A 22,966-nucleotide genomic window follows, 5' to 3' on the forward strand; every position below is an offset into this window, starting at 1 on the left:
GGGACTGAAATCCCTACTTGCCATTGGCCCTGGACTTTAATGTCTAACATAAAAAAACTTGTGCTTTTTTTTTTTAGGCTGACTGGAATTCGGAATCTCAGAATTAGTCTGGTGAATGCTTCTGGTCTCCATTGAATTATTCGAGGCTTTGATAAAAAGTACCAGAATGACAGGAGATCTGGGTGACGCGCCATTGTCCATCCGCAGCAGGTTTCACAGACGTCAGGCCAACCATTCCGCCTCCTGCAAACACATCAAACACACACTTGTCTCTCGAGGGCACATCGCAACAACACCATCGTAAATAACCATGGAAGACATAAAAAACCTGCTTGTTGTTCCTGGTCACATGTGTGACTCAAAATCAAAAATATGAAAGCAAAATATTCACTAACGGAACTCCCAAACCCTGTCTGTGGCACATTCATTCACAATGGATCCCCTGCTCTGTTGTCAATACAATTCAATAAATCTTGGTGCCAAGGAACTATGTTGAAGTCAGTTGAGGAGCTTCATTTGGACAAAAAGCGTGAAAGTGTTCAAAAGGAATTCTTACCAGCATGCTCCGCATTGAAGGCCACCAGCTTGGCACTCGCCTTGATCTGGTTTCCCTGGCAGGTGAAAGATCCGCCACGGATGTTGTTTATCCATCCCTGGAATTCCAAGAGGCCACAAGGCACATGTGACAGAAATTCAATCAAAACCGGTGCATGTCGTGTGACCAGAGGAAAAACACATAACGGTATTTTAATGGGTTTATTTTTTTTTTGTACAGCAATGTTTATTCAAATTGAGACTTTTAAAAATGTGATTCAGTCAGTAAAGCCCATTGAAGGCGCAGGAAACATGCGCAGCCTGGCACCGCACTCAAGGTTGTCAATATCGTGTAATTTCCAGCTTAAGACCACAATAACGAGCTCAGGGCTGTACAAGCAAAGTCATGGTGCAATGGGGTGAAAAAGAAACAGGAAGGGCTAAGCTGACACTGAAGTTCCTGAGGATGAGCAGAGTGCTGCGGAAGTGGAAGTGCATGCTATGTTGCGCAGCAGTGAGCTCTTAAAAATTGTTGTTTCCATCATATATCAATTTATATCATATATAGCATTCTATGCATCCATTTCATTTTCAAGAATTTGATTTCTTACATTCTTGCATGGATACATCCACATTCCCCATTATTTCTGTGCATGTTATGGTAAGGTTCCTTTTAAACAATTGAACTTCAGTTGCCTTGAATTGTTATGCGTTCCTGGAGTCGCGTGTACCATTTAAAGCGGCAGCACAGTGCCATCTGCTGTGATTTTAGATAGCGTGCAGAGATTGGAGGAACACATTGCACTTCTTCAACATTCCTGGGATTTTACAGCCACTATTAGATAATGCACCGAAAGAAGCTACAAGCGTTGCAATTTGACACGAATCAGTTTTTAAAACGCATGCAAATAGAGTACTGTCATGACAGATATGCTGCGGTGGGATCGAAATGGAGACCGTTTTGCATCCATGAAAAAAAAACTACAACCGGTCGATATGAACGATAGTGGGTATCTTCCAAATGCAGGAAGTTCATGACAAGCATGCATGCATGCAGGCGGGCAGGCAAGCAAGCGGGCGTTTCCCCCTCACTCCCACCCACAACAGTTTTGTAGCATCCCGCGGCGATGCTAACGCTACAAAACGAGCAGACACCACAAGCTAGTAGACTACTCACATCCTTCTTGGCGATTTTCGGAATGGTGTTTTTGAATTTGGAGGTCTTGAAGCGGTTCATGGTGTCTTCCTCTCGCCGCTTGGAGTGTCAGTATTTTCTGGGTGTCTCTGTCGGCGGCAGTGCAAGCGTCAAAGTGTTCCTGATTGAGCAGGTTGTGCCGCCCGGCGCTGGTATTGCTCGTTTCACGATGCGCGAACGTCGCGCTTGGGAGGAGTTGCAGTTGGAACGTAACGCTTGGTCGCGTGCAAGCGAGGTGTTGCTTTAGTTGCTTTCAGGGACTGCTCGGAATGATGAGATTCTTCCGTTTTACTGTCCGACTGATTATGTTGATATCACGTTTCTACATAAAACGCTGTGTCGTTTGACGGCATCGAAGTTATTCGTATGTATAATGAACAACAGTAAATATAAATGTTCGGAAGACACGTGGGCGGTTTGTAAATGGACGACCATAATTACTAAACGGGCTTAAACACGCAGCAGAAGTTTACGGAAATTCACTTGAACAAAGTCTTTGCTCACAGTCGAGGCGACTCTTCCATACTTTATTCAGTCAAAGTGACCTTACGGTTGCATGTAAGAGATTACGATTTGCAATAAAGCAAATAATAAGTAAACGAAGGTATTTTACTGCTTTGGAATTCCGCAAAATGTGTTGAATTTTGTCAGCAATGGGCGTGCGTAGTTATCTTTCAAACATGACAGATGAAGTACGCACGCGAAGGTTTGTTTACAAATTTCACTTCCGTATACAGTTTCGGGAAAAGCAAACCAACCAGTAGATATGCCCCAGGTTTATTTTCTCTTTTTTACGTATGTGTGCAAATCGTGAAATAACAGTAATTCCCGTCTACTACGCTCTTAATGCATTCGACATCAATAATAGAAATGAAGGTACTTGTGTGAAAAATGACTGGAAGGGTAGGGTAGAAGTATTGATTTAATTCCTGTAAAGTACAGACTCTGAAAAATACTTGAGTACAAAATGGAATTTTTACTTCCAGTTACATAGACCGGACTTCGAATAGTGAAACTTGATGCGCAGAGTAAATTGCATTGAAACATTTATTATTATTTATTTAACCCCCAAAATATTTTGGAGTCAAACTGCCGCAAAGCGTTTTCCACGAACCCATCAAGTACAGTTACATGAAAACCCTACTCAAGTACAGTAATCAAGTATTTGTACTTTAATTGCCATCACTGGCATTTACAAGAAATCCAAATGATTCACGTTGCATTCATATTTCACCATAACCGTAATCATAGCGCAAAAGTAGAGCGTACCCAGAATGAAATAGAACCAGAAAAAGGCTTTGTCGATCCTGTCGGCGAGCGCCTCATTGCGTTCGCACTTCTCATCCTTGGCTTTGATGGCGTCCAGGAAATCGGTCACCTTTCGGTGCATCTGAGTTTCCTCTGAGTTGTCCAGCTGGATGACGCTGATGTCTGCTTTGACTTCTGTCCAAACACAAAATGACGGGTTGCAATTGCAGAGTAGCCCCCGATAAAATATTTTTCAAAGAACTGTGACATTATCATGATACAATGAAACTCCTCGACAACGAAACCTACATGGGCGAAAATACCCCTTATTGTGAAAAAATGCATTAACACCCTTCCCACTTTCCTGCTCCCCACACAACGAAAAAAAAGCCTGTTGCATTATACGAAATCTTTTTCTCTGCTCTTGCCTCGCACAAAATTTCACGATAACAAAGTCTAATCCAACAGCGACCTCTACTGCTTTGTTCGGACACGGCAATAGCTACTACCACACTGGTTTACACATGCGCAGTAGTCCAGGAAGTATTTATTATTGTTAGTTTCAGATGCAGCAAGAACGTTGCATTACTAAAATTGCTACAAAACGGACGTTTGGATGTCAAGCAGCTAAGACAAGAAGAGCTCTGACGCTGGAAGAGAGGGTAAAAGTGATCAAAATGAAAGACGGAGGAAATAAAATAAAAGACATTATCCAAGAAATTGATGTAAGTGAAAGTGACTGCTGATCATAAATTTCGCATTTTCTTTCCCTTTTTTTCTTTCTACACTGACTATATTTACGGAGTGTCAAATAAGTGTGTGCTCATACTTGTCCACTCTTCGAATAAAAATAAAGAGTACACATACATTTGTGTGTGTGTGTGTGATTCCATCTGAGATCAAATTTGCTACAGTGCAAAACAACTGTTGTGAAAAATGTCTTGCTGCAAACATGATTTTGTTGTAGAGGAGTTTCACTGTACACAGTGATTGTACGCTGGTGATGGGGGGTAATCTCAATAAAGTAATCCATGATTACTATATGATAATATTTCCTATGGTATAGGTCTGAACAAGTAATCAACTTCAATTTGACATTGCAACGTAGTACTGTAGTTATGTTTGTGTTTGTTTAAAAATACCTGAAAAGATAAAAATAATCGCATAATCATTCTCAATATTGGGACGGTGGAGGGGGGGCTACAATTATATATTTTTTAAAATCATTCTGGCCTACTTCTGACTTAAAGTTACAGTTGTAGCAAAAAAAATGGAATAAAGCTTAACAGTGGCTTTTAAAAAGTCACGTGCGATGGACAATGTCAATCAATATTTGAAGCTGCCACATGCCCACAATCCCTCATGTGTAGACTCACATACCCTCATCAGCTCCACTTAGCTGATATGCAGGTTTTGCTCGTCTGGAAAAGCAACAGAAGAAGAGGCGTCCATCTTTGGCCACCCGCGTGAGCACCATGGACACCAGCATGCTCAGCACCAGCATGACCAGGCACACGCAGAAGTGGTACTCTGCAAGCGCAAAGCCGCGCACTCGGTCATCAGAGCTCATGTCGCCTTGGCGTCGGCGCAGACTGACTTATGACGGGGCTGCACTCGCTGTCACCAGGCAGTTGGTCGTTGAGGATAAGCAGGAACATGGTGAAGCTCAGCACTAGGGTGACCTTGAAGGAGTTGCGCTCGCCACAGCTCAGCGGCAGGGCGAAGCTCACCATGTCGGCCAGGATGAGCAGAAAGCTGGGAAGCAGCAGCGTGATGAAGGGGTTTTGTTGCCGGATCTTCAAAATCACCTAAGCAAAATGTTCCATTCAGTAAAACAGTGATTATTTGAGGACAGTTCTGTTTTAGCCTATATGAGGGGTGTCTCATTTTTGTCTGGGGCACATTGTAGGTACGGTTTGTCTGAGTGGGCCATTATGACTTATGAATTTTGTGAAATTGTATCAATGTTTGATCACCTCCACATGTTACATATACAGTGGACAACTGGTGTTGAAATCAGAAGTCAAGAATAATGGTTAGTTCAGCCACTGTTTACATTAATCTAATAAGTAAGTAATGAGATAAGGCTTGCAATATCTCTATGTAATGATGTATTACAAATACATTTTTAAAATTTTGGTTCAGACTTTAGCAAGCATCATGGAAAAGTTGGCATGCTTGATTTGCTCTCGCGGGCCACACCAAATGATATGACGGGCTAGATCTGGCCCCCAGGCCTAAAGTTCATCCGTAACCTTGGCTTGAGAAAAATCTACTAACAGCACACAATTGAACACCTTCACCCCACTAGTAAATGAAAAAAGTCATCCCTGAAAGCATTTTGTAAATTTATAGTCTTCATATACACATGTATTGCCCCTTTTCCCCTCCCTCAATTTTCTTTGCTTGATCCAAGGATTCAAAAGCAGAATTTCCATCTTAAATATTTGATCCACTATTAATTATTTACTAGGATAAACCAAAACCACTTTGTTGTCAAACATAACATCTGAACCTACCGAGATATAGAATTTGTCATCAGTTGGCGAAAAGAGGTAAGCGCCCAACGTTTCCCAGTCGCCATGGCTCCCATCAAAAACTTCCATCTTACCGATTTCCATGGTGGTACCACATCCTGGGGACAGACGAGGCAAATTCAGACAACTAATGAGACTGCAACAACTGTTACAAATAACTTTCCCAAGTGAAATTTCACTGCCACTGAGCACAACGATAACTCCCAATTATCAATTTAAAAGATTTATATTTTTTGGGCAACATTCCGAAAATCTTATCAATTTTTGAGACCTTAAGAATGTTGACCTCTATCCTGTAGACTTGGGCCCCCTGTCTCCTTATCTTAAGTCAACAGTCTCAAACTTGGGCCTTAAACTGGACAGTAATTTCAAACTCGATCGGCAAATTGGTGCCGTTGTTAAATCCAGCTTCTTTCACCTTAGACAGCTGGCCAAAATAAAACCTCTCCTCTCACATGATCACTTTGAGACAGTAATTCATGCCTTTGTCACATCCCGGCTCGATTACCGCAATGCCCTTTACTTTGGAGTCAGGCAGTCCTCCATTAAGCGCCTTCAGCTGGTCCAGAATGCCGCTGCTCGCCTCTTGACTGGTACTTGTAAGAGGGAGCACATAACTCCTACTCTGGCATCCCTTCACTGGCTCCCCATTCATTTGAGAGTTTTTTCAAGATCCTTCTCTTTGTTTTCAAATTTTTGAATAATCTCACGCCACCTTACCTCTCTGAGGTCATCCGCCCCTACACACCTGCCCGGCGCCTCAGGTCTGTGGACCAGACTTTGTTAGAAGTACCAAGAACTAAACTGAGGCTCAGAGGGGATCGAGCCTTTATTGTTGCTGGTCCCTCTCTCTGGAATGACGTCCCACAGAACATTCGGCAAGCCTCCTTGCTGCCCATCTTCAAAGCCCTCCTCAAATATCAACTTGTATTCTTTGGCATTCGACTCAGCATGACTTAGATTTGTTCTTGATTTTACTGTTTGGTGCTTTCTACCGCCTTTATTACCAATTTGTCTTACTGTTTATTGTGCATGTTAAATTGCTCCATGTACAGCACTTTGTATGCAGCGATGGCTGTTTGAAAGTGCTCTATAAATACTGTTGACTTGACTTGACTTCACCTCATGTCGCATCTCAGATGAGATGGAATTAAATCAGTCCAGTGAGGTGCAAGGCTTACCTTCAGTGGACCAGGTTTGGAGAACCACGGGACATTCGTCCTCAGCAAAGGGGTAGTTGAAGAGGTTAAATTCACAGTTGACCTCGGCCGCCATCACCACCCTGTGTCGCAAGGTGCCATTGCTGAAGACTATCAGGTCACGGAAGCTGTTGTGCGTGCTCGCCGATATGCTTAAGTTGAGAGCGAAAAAAAATGAGAGGAAAATGAAAAAGATAAAGGCCAAAGTCACGGCTGAACATCAGCGCTTCTTACCCATTGGTCACAAATATATCCGGGGTCCAGACTTTGTTTACGGGCAGAATGACCTCATCGTACGGGTAAACGGATTGGTCCCAGTACAAGTCATCATCGGTCCATTCCTGTGGTTGCAATCCAAATTAACGGCGAGGGTGATACACTTGCTTTGCTTGTGATTGATTTCAACGAGCATCTCATTGCTTACAATTGTGGCCCGTAAACGACACCCTAAACGAAGATTCTTTGTGTCCTGAAATACAACAGCATACACTCAAATGTATGCATAAATTGTGCATATGTGGAATTTTGGTACTTACAACTTTAATGGTTTCATACTCAATGGAGGATACATAGATGTACTCGGAGCAGTTGTCGCGCTGCGGCTGAGTTATTAACTTTTTGTCGACGAGCTTGTTCGCCAGACATCTGCGGGTCAAGCAGTCGTCCATAGTATTTCCGTCTCCTGAAGAACCAGAGTGGTGCAACTTTTACAGAAATTTAGCTCGGAGTCACCATTCAGAAATCTCTTGTGACACCGAACAGACGCAAAAAAACGCCATAGAGAGAAATGAAGGGATGTCTATTGCCAAGCACCTGCTAATGTGGACTTCAGTTGATTTTATATTATTTTTTTTCCTGGGTCATGTCGCTGGTGTCCGGTGGAATCCTCACAAATCCTTTCCAAAATTACTACTTTCCAGGAAAAAACTCAAAATGTCATTACGAAAAGGAGAACATGTTCAAACTTCAGACTGGTCAATGATTTGAGAAAATAATAAACGTTCTAGCTGACCAATCGTACAGATTTGTGAAAAAATTATAAAATCGATGACATTTGGACAAAGAAGGTGTCAAAGCAGTTTGACTTGCTCAATGTGAAATGTGGATTTGGATCACTTCTGTGAATTGGCACCAAAAAAAAAAAAATAACTCTCCATCTATCCATCCATTCTCTGATCCGCTTTATCTTCACAAGGGTCGCGGGGCGTGCTGCAGCTTATCCCAGCTGTCTTCGGGCAGTAAGCGGGGGAAACCCTGAACCGGTTGCCAGCCAATCGCAGAGCACACAGAGACAAACAACAATCTGCGCTCACACCCACACCCAGCGACAATTTAGAGTGTTCCATTAACTTGCCATGCATGGTTTTGAAATGTGGGAGGAAACCGGAGTACCCGGAGAAAACCCACACAGGCACAGGGAGAACATGCAAACTCCACACACGAAGGCTGGAGCCGGAATCAAACCCACGACCTCTGCACTGTGAGGTCGACGTGCTAACCACTGTCTCACCGGGCCACCAAATCCATTTGTTTATCATTTATATACCTGGCGTCTACTCCGGAGTGCCTGTTTAGAAGTGCGGACTCCAATTTCGATTGACATTCCCATGGACCAAGTCCAAGCCGGAAAATTCTCCTGACTTTTTCAACCGTAAACTCCATCTTCCATCTTGCAGTAAAACATCACAGTGGCGCCCTGACTTGTGTTTAATTCAGTTCCTTCCGAGAACATACAAACACAAAAGTGGCATCTGGTCTCTCAGAAATCACACAATAATTTGAGTTGTAAACTTAAAAAAAACTCTGTTTTAGTTCCCGCTTACCTACAACAAGTAGAGCCCATAGAAGCGTTGCCCTCCACACACTCAAGTCGGGCTGCGTTTGTGACAGCATCGCTATCGAAGCCAGATTTGACGACATTCAAAATACAACTGCCGAGGTGTCTTCTTAGGTTTCCGGACTCTTAAATAGGCCCTGGGGGTGACGCCGCAGCAATGTACCGGCACATGACAATTGCACCGAGCCACAATAGGCGCAAAAACTGCTGCATGATTAAACTGTTCAAACAACAACACGGCTCAATTACTCTCATCATCAATGTGCCAGCTGTTATTTGTCTTTCTGCTCGACAATGCCATCCACACTTGAGTTTACCGAACTAACCTCCTGTCACGAAGGCCTGACAAAGACTTTGTGGTCACTGTCCTTTTTTTTTCTTCATGGTTTTGGAAAGCGAGGCAATTCTCAGACTTCTTTTGATAACTGAAAGCTCGACGCTTGCGTGTCATTTTACTCATGTTGACTTTGATAAACTAGCTTGTTAAATCATCACGTTATACAAACAGCCTTTCCGTTTACGTTCATTCGCATGAGATATTGAATTATTTCCTGTCCGGATTCTCACCTAAGATTTTTTTTTTGATATTCTCACATGACTCTTAAAAATAAATGCCTGACAGAGGATTTGCATCAACGTGCACATAAAGAAATGACTCTTTGTAACTTCCAATAACGACCCAGGCTAAATTTACCTTCTGCCCCACATACTGTACCGGTACATGGATCAAGTCTCTGAGTAGAGGTGTGTATTTCAACAATACTTTCAAGAAATCAATTACTACTTTCTCATGGGCTTGTTGATAATCATGCTATACATACAGTATATATATATATATATATATATATATATATATATATATATATATATATATATATATATATATATTCATTCATTCATTCATCTTCCGAACCGCTTGATCCTCACTAGGGTCGCGGGGGGTGCTGGAGCCGATCCCAGCTGTCTCCGGGCAGTAGGCGGGGGACACCCTGAATCGGTTGCCAGCCAATCGCAGGGCACACAGAGACGAACAACCATTCACGCTCACACTCACACCTAGGGACAATTTAGAGTGTTCAATCAGCCTGCCACGCATGTTTTTGGAATGTGGGAGGAAACCGGAGCACCCGGAGAAAACCCACGCAGGCCCGGGGAGAACATGCAAACTCCACACAGGGAGGCCGGAGCTGGAATCGAACCCGGTACCTCTGCACTGTGAAGCCGACGTGCTAACCACTGGACTACCGGGCCGCCCTATATATATATATATAATATATATATATATATATATATAATATATATATATATATATATAATATATATATATATATATATATAATATATATATATAAATAGTCCTCCCACATTCCAAAAACATGCGTGGCAGGCTGATTGAACACTCTAAATTGTCCCTAGGTGTGAGTGTGAGTGGTTGTTCGTTTCTGTGTGCCCTGCGATTGGCTGGCAACCGATTCAGGGTGTCCCCCGCCTACTGCCCGGAGACAGCTGGGATAGGCTCCAGCACCCCCCGCGACCCTAGTGAGGATCAAGCGGCTCGGAAGATGAATGAATGAATATATATATATATATATATATATAATTCCCATATACCCGCATACAATGTTAACCTTCTGCTAGTTCTTGTTTTAAGTAGATTAGCTTGGACGAAAATTGGTCTTAATCAAAATCAAAAATTGATTTTGATTCAGACCAAATTTAAGAATCTCAATGTAACTAATCTAGTATTTCAAGTTTCCCTTTGTTTTTATCATTACCAGGACTGTACCGTTTGCAAAGTCAAGTCCTCCCTGCTTATAAGAAATGTAGTCTGTCACGCGTTTGTTGTTTTAAATACATAAATGAGTGCCCCCACCCCGTCATACCACCTGTTAGCATAATTTTTGTTGTCATCTGTGTGTTCAATAAAGGGAGTGTCAAATATAAAAGGTTATCGCTCAGGAATGCTTCTTATCTACTCCTTTGCACATCCTCACACCGTAAAATGGAAACCATACGCTTTAACACTCAGGAGCGAACTTATTTTCCCAACCGCAACACGAACAGTTTGTTGTTGTCGACCTCTTTCTGGGTGGCGTTATGGCCACAATAAAGCCGCTCGAAAATCCAGGGGCTCGGTTGTGATCCCTCTCGCCTTATCACGGACCAAACGGAGGACAATTTAGATGAAAGAAAATCCTGTGCCAATAACAGCCTCTCTCCGCCTGATTGAGCAAAGGTTAACTTTCTGTCTAATGAATCACGGAAATGCTTGGAGGAACCCCCCCCCCCCTACTAAATGGCCTAATAATACTCCGCCTATCTGCGTCAGACCCTGCAAGACTTTAAAGTACAATAAAATTCGGATTTCATCACGCACACGTAAACAAGGACAGGACAGCTGATTTGTGTGTGTGCGTTGTTTTTTTGTCCTCAGCAACTCCTAAAGTGTTCCACAGGTCATAAATTCTTCCAGATTCTCCAATAAGGCTTCCGAGAGACGTGGTGGCAGCAATATCAGAAGGTAGAAAAGGAGACTTTGCCTCAGGACCAAGCCAAACTCTCTGCACTCTCAAGCACCGAGGTCACCCTTCTAATGATTTTTAGACACCGGGAAAGCACCATCGGACCACGTAAGTTGACATTCATAACAGTCTCTGTATGAGGTTAAAAAGGATGCGTTTACAATGCCGGGCACGTTAAAACGCACATGCATGATATCTTTCAGACCACAAAAACCATCCTTGTCATTCCATGACAAAACACAAATGGTGGAGTGAGTCGTGGAGGAAGATAATGCTCACAGGCATATATTGTATGCTCTATGCAAAGAACGACGAAAACATGACTGCGGCTTAGTGAGTAGTTGTGACCATGTATAGCTACTGTAAAGGTCTGGATCGTCCTGTCCTGGAAGGAGCATTGGAATGAAGCACAAACATTTCGATTTTTAATCCATATAATCATTATTGCGGGATTATAATTTGGCTTTTTAGATCGTTGTCATGATTAGTTTCTTTGGATCCTAGTGCCATATTCGTTCTAGTTAGTTATTAGCAGAAAAAGTAAAATACTAATGTCAAGCAATAACTTTTATTGTCTCGATCTTTTCGTTGATCGTCTCCCATTTTCCACTTGTATGGTAGGACATTTGCATGACTGTCCTACTCAAGATATGTTGGGAACAGTTATATCACTAAAAGGTGTCAAATTAGAGCACATCATAAATTTGGTTTTATGACTACAGAAGTGAATGACTACACAGCTTTAGGAATGTTTCGATCAGTTCTCCGCACGTAGCACTCAAAAGTCTCATGGCTTATCTGAGCAGCTGTCAAGATTACTGATTTTGATGGACTGCAGGAAAGTGATGGAAATATCCCGACTTCTGTGTCCTGGAACATTTTATGTTCGTGACGATACATAGTGTACATGGTTAAAGTTCAACCTATGAGGAAGCATTTCGAGATGGAAGCCGTTTCGGGATAATAATTGACATCAATAAAAAAAAAACAACAACAACTAAAAAAAACACATTAATAACAGTAATTGTTGCCTGATGTGCCCTTGAGCAAGGCACTGACCCCCAAGCCAATCCATGTGCCGCCGTCATTTAACCTTAAAGTAGTCAAGTGTGGTACACAAAGAATTGTTCAATTGAATGTTGAAAATGTGCATAATGTTAAAGTTGCGTTACAGTAATGTTGATTGTGACGGCCTTGGGCAGATTAGATTGACACGGCAACAGAGGCTGAAATCTGATTGGACCAAAAAAAAAAAAAATGTAACAGCCACATAAGCACTACATCTCTTTTTCGAATAGGCTGAAATGTGGGTGCTCCACAATGTTGTGTACATCTCTGTTATACTGTATGTTCCACCTCACTTCTTGTTGTTTCTACAATTGTTTCTGTATTTTTTTTAATGTCATACATTTGAATTTCACCTGACATGAATTGTTTGCTTCCAATGCACTGCAATTGTTTCATATATTTCTCTGAAGAAATAATGGAAAAGTTGTTCCGGGCAATGAACTTTTCCATCATCAAAATAGTAACATGTAGTGTTTTTTTTTTTTTTTGTTACATTTGAACACTGATCATTGTCATGTGCAGCAAGTGCATAAAAAGAAAGAACTGTTAAAGTGCGGCATGTTTTGATGAGTCCCAGTATGACTTTGTTTTTACAGTTATATTGTCATCATTGGCAATGGAGATATTGTTGCGTTTGTATGCTGTATTCTCTAAAAGAAATATGTTTTAATGTTCTTGGATGATATTTGGAGTTCATGCATCTTGAAAATTCAGGTGAAAAAACATATTTGAGTTCTGACTTGTCTATTTTAAATTTACATTGAGTAGCCATCGATGCTTTGCAGTGCTTTGCAAGAACAGCAATGTAAGTTCGAGTCAATAATCAACTAATGAGAAAGGTCGTCATTGTTCTTAAGGTCAGTTCTTGAGTCCCGCCAGAGGCACACTTGCTCTCTTGAACATGAAAGGCTCACTTTTGCACAGTATAAGAAGCACTGGCCTATACATTGGCAACCTAAATTCAATTTGGTCAATGACATTTTATTCATCGATTCCCAACAGTCTTTTAATTGTCTTCATTTTGCAAGCATTTGTCAGAGCTAAATTGCTTCCAGTACATGTGAATGTTAAGATTCTTTTCACCAGTCAGACTTCAACCTCATTCTGTTGCCGTTGTCAGTCATGTGAAGTGCTGGCCCCCGAAACAAACTCAATTAGCCATTTGATGTTTCTTGAACCATTCCTTTTTCAAATTCATCGTCACAGGACTAGACCACTCATCATTGATGACGTCATCATACATCTGTCTGCTTAGGTTGGTCAGAGTAAAACTTATTCCAGCTAACTTTGACTAGAAAAACTATTTTGTGGGTCATTTTACGATAGAACATACTGTGTATATATATATATATTCTAAACTGCTCTAGATGTTAATGCATGCATATCACGTTTGGATGTTTTCTATATATAAATAATAGAAACTAGAAATAATATATATAAATAAAGAAACTTTAATTGACACCCAGATATGCCACAAGGGGGTGACAATGTACACCTTTTGTCGAAGTGACGCTTGTCAACACCCTACTTGGGACTAAAATGTCATCAATGAGAACTGCTTTGGGCTGAGCATAAAAATGTCAGTGGGGGAGCTTTTCACCCAATAGGAGGAGGATAGGTTGAGAAAAACAACAAAATTACCAATAAGTGAATTTGCAAATGATCAATTGCGAACATGCAGGGTTCATTTTACCGAAACAGCGAAATCCCCAAAGAAGGCACAGGGATGAACTACATGACCCGCCAATGCTTTCATGTAAAACCGGTCTCATCTTCACTCTCCTCCACTCAAACTCTAACGTTCTACTCGATGTGTGGGTCTTCGCAGGGCACTGAACGGTGGTCACCATGAGCACCGAGAGGCCTGACGAGGTGGTCGTCGACACTTCCTTTACCACCATTCACACCGTGGGCAGCGGGCACAACGAGGGCCGGCAGCTTTGCTTCATGCATAAGGATGGCAGGTTCCACGTGGTGTTCCACAGGGTCCCCAGGGATTGGAGTCCATACCTGCTGGACATATTCACCACTCTGGTGGAGAGCCGCTGGAGGGTGATGCTCCTGGTCTTCTCGCTGTCCTACATCATCTCCTGGCTGTTTTTCGGTCTTTGCTACTGGCTGATCGCATATGTGCACGGAGACGAAGATGTGGACAGTCCCTGCGTGTTAAACGTCAACGACTTCACTTCGGCGTTTCTCTTCTCGATGGAGACGCAGGCAACCATTGGTTATGGCTTCAGGGGGATGACGGAAAACTGCATGGTAGCTGTGGTGGTGGTGACGATTCAGGACGTCATTAGCTGCCTCCTGGACACCATTGTCATCGGTATCGCTGTCGCTAAGATGGCGTCGGCGCGGAAGAGGGCTCAGACGGTGGGCTTCAGTAGATATGCAGTCGTCAACCAGCGGGATGGCGTCCTGTGTCTGTCATGGCGGCTAGGAGACTTCAGAGGGAATCATATCTTAGAGGGCGTTGCCAGGGCGCAGCTTATACGCCACTCCAAACAATCTGACAAACCCGTGGTGATTTCATACCAGCATCTGGACATCCAGGAGCAGGAGCTTGCCCTCGCTACGCCAGCCATAGTCGTACACAAGCTTGCCCCGGGGAGCCCACTCTATGATATAGGCCCTGACGAGCTTCTGGTGGAGGACTTTGAGCTTGTGGTGTCCTTCACCTACACGGGCGACTCCACCGGTATGCTCCACCAGACGCGCACCACCTATACGCCTGCGGATATCCGCTGGGCGCAACGGTTCCAGGAGGTGCTCAAAGTGGGCAAGAAGCATTACAAGGTGGACTATGCTCTATTTAACGAGACCACGTGGGTGCCCACCCCCATGCTGAGTGCCGAGCAATTTGACCAGCGAAAGACTCGACATGGCCTTTTGATGAAGAGAGAACGCCGCTGTATGGAGGAGGTCACGCAGCAAACACATTTGTAGATGGAGCTTCACATTTGTTAATATATATTATTTTTTGTTAGTTTATTCTATTTTGTTTCCCACAGGATGTTCATAATAAAATGTCCGAATGCAAGTCTTATTTGTTTCTATTCCATTGATGAGACGATTGAAGTGGTCAGTTTTGAACGCAAAACAACGGAAACCTCGTTATCAGCTAAAACACTGCCATCTTGTGGCCACAGACAGCACCCACTTTTACACCGGTCATTATTTTTATATGTAATGATAATAAAATCGTAATACTGTACATTAAATGAACAAAAAAAATCAATGATTTAAAATGGTCGAAAAACAATGAGTAGTTACAATACATATACTTCTACATATCTTGCTGATTGTCCAACAAGCTGTAACATTGGTAAAACATGTTGCAAATAAAATATTGCTACTCCTACAACTGTAATGATTCTATTCAACTAAACGTAAATACTACTACTAACATGCACAGCTAAAAAATAACCAAGACATTCACATCAATCAAAAAAAAAAAGCTAAAATAATCCATCCATCCACCGATCCGCTTTATCCACACAACGGTCGCGGGGGGTGCGGGAGCCTATCCCAGCCGTCTTCGGGCAGTAGGCGGGGGACACCCTGAACTGGTTGCCAGCCAATCGCAGGGCACACAGAGACGAACAACCATTCACGCACTCACCCCCCCCACCCCCAATCATGCTTTGGTTCCCTGAGCATTGAACAGTCGCTCCGACTTCCTATTGGCCAGCAGTGCGAGAGAGGCGTGGCCAGACTGGGACGTTGTCTATGTGCGTGCGCGTTTTAATCAGCTTCGCTCTTTGATAGAACCACAAAAGAGTCTCTTGCTCTCGACGGTTATGGCACAATTTGGTGCACCGGACCGCAGCGTCGGGGAGGGTGATAACTGCAACAGTGGACCAGCTAGATCGAAACGGAGCGAGTTGACGCGTGTTGCATTTATGGGACATAAAAAAAATCAGGAAGCAGCACTTCTTGGCAAGGGCCAACAGGTGAGCACTTTCTAGTTGTAAGAAGAATCTATCATGATGAGTGTTTCATTAGTAAGAGAAGTAGTAGTGGTGTTAGTAAAACATGTACCTGTCATATAATAATAATAATAATAATAATGAAAATCCTAATCATACATTGGATCTACATGGTAATAGTCATTTAAAACAGTGAAACACTGCAAAAGGTGAAACAGCTATGATAATTATACGTTTTTTTAAAAGAGTGTTATATCTTCAACGTATCATCATTGATTTGTGTAATCCCAGAGCCCCAAAAATTGTCGTTTTTCTTGAAGTAGTTTCTATTGAGCAGCCTCAGTTGTTGACCGTTTTGTCACTGCGGCAAAAGTGATGGAATAGGTAAAGCACATTTCAGACAGAAACTTTCACGAACTTGTATCCATCCAATTTCATGTAACTTTGTTCCAACAATGCATTGTTTGTCTTTGAATGCATGGATGAATACAACCTGTTTGTGACTTTTCTTTACAAAAGTCCACACTTTCGGCTCCACGGACATGGGTTCAATCGACTGTTGCGATCGCATTTAAAAACACAATGTTAAACGCAATGTTGTGAAACTACTCAAGGTGTGCGTATGTGCGATCTGTCTCGTCTTGACGTCGTTAGGTGAGGGAAACAAAGATGATGCTGAGGGATTTGGGAGCAGGCCGTGCATATTTTATCCCCAATGACTTTTCCTGACTTTCAGGGGACCGATTCAAGCATCAAGTTAATGAATCGACCTCCGTGCTTTCACAATTATAATTAAACCTCACCGATGGGCTTTCGTCACAGTGAGTTGCTGGCTGTGGCCTGGTTGCAGCCAGTGGATGTGAAATTCTAATAGAACGTCAAGGCCAGCAACACCGAGTCAATACGTTTTCTAATTTAACCGCCTTTGCCGCCCAGTTACATATTACGCAAGGCTACTGTCGCTCGCAAAAGAGGAACTGATACACCCTCTCTAAATAGCTACGAGGATCATTTAGGCATTTGTTATCATACCCCCGCTCCAGTAAAGACAGCAAAACTTACACTTGTTAGCTTCTTACATTTTTCTTGCATGTAAAATGCAATGAGGGCAATTTGATGTGGGTTTCAGTGTTGCTCGCTGGATAAACGTGAACAGATCTCAGCAGACGAGATCGAGCAAATTGATACTCACATGAAGCAAGATGAAAATCTTTACACCACAAAAACTGGTCTAAAAAAACTAAACTAGAAAGTGAAGAAATGACTGATTTAATTTAAGCTAAATCATCTGCCATCAGATAATGAAATTTGACTTGACAAGATTCCTTTCAGCGAGTAAACAAAGGCCCCTCTAATCGTACCAGTTTTGGAATTTCTTATTTCAGAGTCCCTGAAAAGTGCAAATTTCAATGATTAAAAAAGGATTGTATCACAAATGAGGCTTCAAAATAATAATAATAATAATAATAATAATAATAATAATAATAATGAGTGACCCCACAGCCCGCTAAAACAATTCTGAGACTTCAACCAACAAAGTCCTTATGTGGACACATCCTTTCATGTCTGAGCTGTGAAACAAGGTCCGCCTAATTCAGTGGTGTCCCAAGGGCCGCAGTCCTGCCTGTTTGCCGTTTATACCTCCTGTAACACACCTGATGCAAGTGATGAGGATCATTCTTATGATTCGTCAGAGCTTGCTGATGAGCTGATCCTTTGAATCAGCATGATGGCGGACCGCGAGCGCCGGAGCTAGACATCCCTCGAACTCCTCCAGTGGCTACAGTACAAAATATATGTCCCCCCCTGGGTCGTAGTGCTGTGGGGCGTAATAGCTAGCAGCGAGCCTTCAGGGTTCCGCTCAGCTGGTGGACAGACAACAGGCTAATTAATCCACCGCATCACCTCTTGAATTTAAAATTACACCCCTGAGCTGTTTTGTCAAATGTGACATCCAGTGAAGATGAATTTTTAGGGTGTTGAAATAGCTAGCTGGCTAACTGCAGACTTACCGGTAGTTTAAATGGGACTAGAAATAATAACTTGCCATTGCGCCATTCAACTATTGATGCAAACGACTGGTGAGTTCTTACATGGTGGGAGAAAACTCATGCGGGATGCCAAAGCTGGTCACTGAGCGGCACGTTAAAATTTCAATTGTCTTTCTGAATGGGGAAAGAAAAATGCTTGAAGCTAGCGAAATTTGCGGCTGCAAAGAATGTTAGGTACGAAGAAATCAAATCAAACAAGTCGTATTCTTTTTAACAGTGTAATTGTTGGCTCTTTTTTAAAATCTAGTCTCTACAATTAAAGTACAAGAGCTGCTTCTTAATATCTTGTAGCTCACGTTGGCAATGCATTATTTAGGTAGAATGTAGTCACACGCCTGCATGCACTTGATCTTAACTTTGGTTCCTGCCAATGACTTTAATAGTGTGCTTCACCCTTCCTTTCATTTCCACAGCCGACTCCACCGATGAGGCCCCAAGAAACCCTCACAGAGGAGTGACTCCAACCCTGGCAAAAGATCCCCGCCGAGGCCTCCCTTTGCCGTCAGGATCTGCTCCGGCGGGAATCGTTTCTTCCTGCCGTGGCCCCGGGATCATTCAAAACTGTTTCTCCAACGCTTGCACCAGAAACTTAGACTGTTTTCCAAAGCAGAGGCGGCCCATCCCACCCAGGCCGAAAGGATGGGGAGCGTACGAAGCCACCGCTACAGCATTGTGTCCTCCGAAGAGGACGGCATGAAGCTGGCCAACATCGCCGTGCCCAACGGCTACGGCAACGGCGACGTCAACAAGGCCGAGCACCAGCGCCAGAGCCGCTTCGTGCGCAAAGACGGCCACTGCAACGTGCACTTTATCAACATGAGCGAGAAGGGCCAGCGCTACCTGGCGGATATCTTCACCACCTGCGTGGACATCCGCTGGCGTTGGATGCTTCTCGTCTTCTGCCTATCCTTCCTGCTCTCGTGGTTATTCTTTGGCCTGGTCTTCTGGCTGGTGGCGCTCTCCTACGGCGACCTGGAGGCAGAGAAGCAGATGTGCGTCTCCAACGTGGACAGCTTCACGGCTGCCTTCCTGTTCTCCGTGGAGACCCAGACCACCATCGGCTACGGCTACCGCTACGTGACCGAGGACTGTCCCGTCGCCGTGTTCATGGTGGTCTTCCAAAGCATCGTGGGTTGCATCATCGATGCCTTCATCATCGGCGCAGTCATGGCCAAGATGGCCAAGCCCAAAAAACGGAATGAAACTTTGGTGTTCAGCCACTACGCCACAGTGGCGATGAGGGACGGCAAACTGTGCCTCATGTGGCGCGTGGGCAACCTGAGGAAAAGCCACCTCGTGGAGGCTCACGTCAGGGCACAGCTCCTCAAGTCGCGGACGACGGTGGAAGGTGAGTTCATCCCTCTGGACCAGGTGGACATCGATGTTGGCTTCGACAGCGGCATCGACAGAATCTTCTTGGTGTCTCCCATCACCATCGTCCACGAAATCGATGAGGACAGCCCCTTCTACGAGATGAACAAGCAGAGGCTGGAGATGTCCGAGTTTGAGATCGTGGTGATCTTGGAGGGCATGGTGGAGGCCACGGCCATGACCACTCAGTGCCGCAGCTCCTACGTGGCCAGCGAGATCCTCTGGGGCCACCGCTTCGAGCCGGTGCTCTTCGAAGACAAGAACTTCTACAAAGTGGACTACTCGCGCTTTGACAACACCTACGAGGTTTCCGGCACGCCGCACTGTAGCGCAAGAGAGTTGGCAGAGAAGACATCCAACGCCTGCAGCCCCAGGAACTCTTTTTGTTATGAGAATGAGGTGGCTCTGGAAAAGATCGAGCTGGAGGAGGAATTGGAGGAGGCGGCGGCGGATCACGGCGCGACGAGGGACGCCGAGAATTGCCCGCCCGAAGACGACAACGCGGGCTCAGACTTTGAACAGAATCTGGACTCTCTAGATTCAAGACCTTTGACTGCTGAATCGGAATTATAACACTGCACTTTAAGATATAATCAGGATGGAGAAGGGTTGGAAAGTTTTCACCGCCCTTCACAACCCCAAAACAATCATGGGAATGCAAAGTTAAGTCTACACTGTAGTGCAATAGTTAAAACCTAGTGTAGCCCCCCACCCTCCTTTCTTTATAGCATTGGTGAGGAGCCTTTTTTTCTGATGAGGGACCATCGTTGTTTTTATAAAGTCCCCGGAGGACTACACAATATTTAAAAACATGCTCAACGAAAGGATCAAACAAATGTTTATTATTAGAAATCACGAGCATTTGTGAGTTGAATCTTTCCTCTGAGGTTGTATTTGAGAGACCAGATAAAATTGTCGTGTTTGGCCCACGGGCTGAAAGTTCTTCGGGGCTGCTTTGCAGATTTATATGCAATTCAATCTGCACCTCTTGTGGCCTACGTTTTGAACAGGAGCTTGTCGCTAAAATGAAGATGCAGACAAACATAAGATTTGAACGGCATGAAAAATTCAGCTGTCAGTGAAGTATTCATTTCATTCATTTATTCATTCATTTTCCGAACCGCTTGATCCTCACTAGGGTCGCGAGGGGTGCTGGAGCCTATCCCAGCCGTCTTCGGGCAGTAGGCGGGGAACACCCTGAACCGGTTGCCAGCCAATCACACGGCACGCAGAGACGAACAACCATGCTCACCTCGGGACAATTTAGCGTGTTCAATCAGCCTGCCATGCATGTTTTTGGAACGTGGGAGGAAACCGGAGTACCCGGTTCTCCCCAGGCCTGGGGAGAACATGCAAACTCCAAACAGGGAGGCCGGAGCTGGAATTGAGCCCGGTACCTCTGCACTGTGAAGTCGACGTGCTAACCACTGGACTACCGGGACGCCCGTATTCATTTCACAATATGTTTATTATTGTGGTTGTAGAGGTCAGTAACTGTAGTGTTTCTCTCATAGAGCTAAATAAGGAACCAAAAACCCCAAAAGTATGTCGAGTCCAGTGCAGCTCTGAACCAATTAAAACTACAAGCCCACTATTTGAAAGCAATCCTGTCAAATGATCACCTCATACTTGCATTCATTTTCTTCCATGATTATGCTCACTTACTAGTGAGATTTTTTTTTCTTCAATTGGAATATTTAATGCATTCGATTGAATTGTACAGGGCACAACGAGGCCTATGTGCACATTCGGGAGGTCACTTCATTTTTGCTCCATTTGTGCCAGAGTGAAAATTGTTAATGAGCCGGTTTCTTTAACAAAAAAAAAAAAACATATTTATATTCTTCGGCAGAAGATTCATGACAGAAGTCCGCCTCTTCCAATGTGCAATAACAGCGACTTGAGAGGAAAACCTCGATACCGAGCTGGGAACGTGGATGCTGTAGTGCTGCTAAGTAACACACTTTCCGGTTTTTCTCTTGGAGCCAGAAACGTATTATTCGTGATTTCTCGATACACAAATGCAGTCAACTTTTTTTATCTTCCTTACTGATGAGCATGAGTCCAGTGTGCATTTTCCCATGCTTTGTTTCTGTTAGCAGACTGCTACCACTGTCATCTTAGCTGAGGCCTAACATGTACATATGTAGCTCACGTCAATATCCTAACATTGATTGGCGGCTGCGATGGCCAATTGTTGGTGTCGTCTATATGGAGGTCAGTGTCGTGCACGTTCGATTGAACCCTTTCACGCGTCGCTGCAGTCATCAGTGGACCCCTTGCTTTGTCTTAATGATGTCTGGATTGAAGCCACAAATAAAACTCACGGCACTTTTATTTATAGCTACTGATCCCTGGGAAATCCATGAAACCGGAGGATCACTTTTGCAAGCCTCTTCCCCCTATCAGGGTTGTCTCACCTGCCTGCACCAACCAGACTTATAAAAAATAAAACAAAATAAAACATATTTTGTCACAAATGTTGTACGGTTGTGGAAAGCAGTTTTGTCTCTTTCATTTGCAATAAAACACATTGAAAACCACTGCGTTGTTTTCTCAGAAGAAGCGTTCCGCTCGATGCGTGATTGCGTAAGAGGCGATCAATGTGCTTGGCTCACAGATGAATGTGCATTATGACACATCGGGTCTGCAAATTTCGTTAATTTCCGTGCCTGCCCTGAGACGTAGGCAGGGGCCCTATCGATCCAGATTTGATTTAGTTCTACATATAGGAGCTTTGTTCCGCCGCTGGGCTTTTTCCACATTAGCCAATGAAAGTGCAACACAGCTCAGCTCAGAGTCTAAATACTCCCTGCCGTCCCGTTTTGTGTACATAAACAGCATTTTACATGAATGCTGGATGACTTATGCAATTACATTTGCCGTACAAGTTTTGCATTGACAGGGGCAGCATGAAGCTGCTTTAACATTTCATCAATATACTCATGATAAACACGCCGAACAAATTTAAAAACTTGATGAAAACGATGCAGAAAATTGAAAATTTTTCACAATTCAGTGCTGCCAAAAGTTTAAGTCCGAGTTCCGCAAACAGCGGAATAAAACAATCTGGAAGCATGTTTGTTTCAATGCAATGACATATTTACGAGTGAGTGGTTCGTCAAGAGAGCTCAGAGTCACCTGTTTTATCTCATTGGCTGTCATTTTTACATACTTAAATTTAGCAAGTGTTAAAATCACTCGACTAATTTATTGCCCTGGAGGAAGTGCCTGTCGTGTTGTCTGGAAAAACTCTTCCAAGACCATGCGAGAAGCGTTATGTCAGAAAAATCCACTGCCTTGGATTTAACAGGCACCTCAGAGTGCAAGTTTGAATAGGATTCGGTGATGCACGCCTCGGGTAATAAGCACAAAGCCATGTATCATTATTAGCATAGTTGCCAAATCATTTCAGCATTTTTGAAGAAAAAAAATAAGAGGGGGGACTTCAGGGAACAAAAATAGCCCATTTGTT

General features: G+C 43.5%; 4 protein-coding genes across 8 annotated transcripts in view; 2 read left to right on the forward strand and 2 right to left on the reverse strand.

The window, feature by feature from the left end:
- Window positions 1-2,107, reverse strand: part of LOC127590178 (mitochondrial import inner membrane translocase subunit TIM16-like) — a 112,286-nt gene extending 110,179 nt beyond the window's left edge. For 2 of the 4 annotated variants that reach the window (XM_052049636.1, XM_052049635.1), the window contains exons 1-3: window positions 1,712-2,107; window positions 557-653; window positions 163-243 (exon numbers count right to left, since the gene is read on the reverse strand). In XM_052049636.1, the coding sequence (XP_051905596.1) occupies window positions 163-243; window positions 557-653; window positions 1,712-1,771 (238 nt within the window). In that variant the 5' untranslated portion in view covers window positions 1,772-2,107. The remainder of the gene's footprint in view (window positions 1-162; window positions 244-556; window positions 654-1,711) is intronic. The other 2 variants (XM_052049638.1, XM_052049634.1) reach the window with 2 other exon arrangements.
- A 531-nt stretch (window positions 2,108-2,638) lies between these two features.
- LOC127590224 (5-hydroxytryptamine receptor 3A-like) lies at window positions 2,639-9,351 on the reverse strand. 2 transcript variants are annotated; one of them, XM_052049723.1, is made up of 9 exons: window positions 8,537-9,351; window positions 7,250-7,395; window positions 7,138-7,182; window positions 6,948-7,054; window positions 6,696-6,865; window positions 5,497-5,612; window positions 4,575-4,785; window positions 4,358-4,507; window positions 2,639-3,172 (listed from the first exon to the last, which is right to left on the reverse strand). In XM_052049723.1, the coding sequence occupies exons 1-9, from the start codon at window positions 8,631-8,633 to the stop codon at window positions 2,922-2,924; spliced, it is 1,293 nt and encodes a 430-aa protein (XP_051905683.1). In that variant the 5' UTR covers window positions 8,634-9,351; the 3' UTR covers window positions 2,639-2,921. The 2 variants fall into 2 exon arrangements, with proteins under 2 accessions (XP_051905683.1, XP_051905684.1); XM_052049724.1 differs by lacking the exon at window positions 8,537-9,351 and adding an exon at window positions 7,527-7,709.
- Window positions 9,352-10,434: 1,083 nt separating this feature from the next.
- Window positions 10,435-15,304, forward strand: LOC127590240 (inward rectifier potassium channel 16-like). Its single transcript, XM_052049749.1, has 2 exons — window positions 10,435-11,184; window positions 13,969-15,304. Exon 2 carries the CDS (start codon window positions 13,989-13,991, stop codon window positions 15,084-15,086), a length of 1,098 nt encoding a protein of 365 aa, XP_051905709.1. The 5' UTR covers window positions 10,435-11,184; window positions 13,969-13,988; the 3' UTR covers window positions 15,087-15,304.
- A 535-nt stretch (window positions 15,305-15,839) lies between these two features.
- LOC127590223 (inward rectifier potassium channel 2-like) lies at window positions 15,840-21,157 on the forward strand. The gene is made up of 2 exons (XM_052049722.1): window positions 15,840-16,093; window positions 18,534-21,157. The coding sequence occupies exon 2, from the start codon at window positions 18,760-18,762 to the stop codon at window positions 20,062-20,064; it is 1,305 nt and encodes a 434-aa protein (XP_051905682.1). The 5' UTR covers window positions 15,840-16,093; window positions 18,534-18,759; the 3' UTR covers window positions 20,065-21,157.
- Window positions 21,158-22,966: the final 1,809 nt, after the last annotated feature.

The sequence above is a fragment of the Hippocampus zosterae genome, chromosome 17, assembly GCF_025434085.1.
Source record: "Hippocampus zosterae strain Florida chromosome 17, ASM2543408v3, whole genome shotgun sequence".
Lineage (NCBI taxonomy): Eukaryota > Metazoa > Chordata > Actinopteri > Syngnathiformes > Syngnathidae > Hippocampus > Hippocampus zosterae.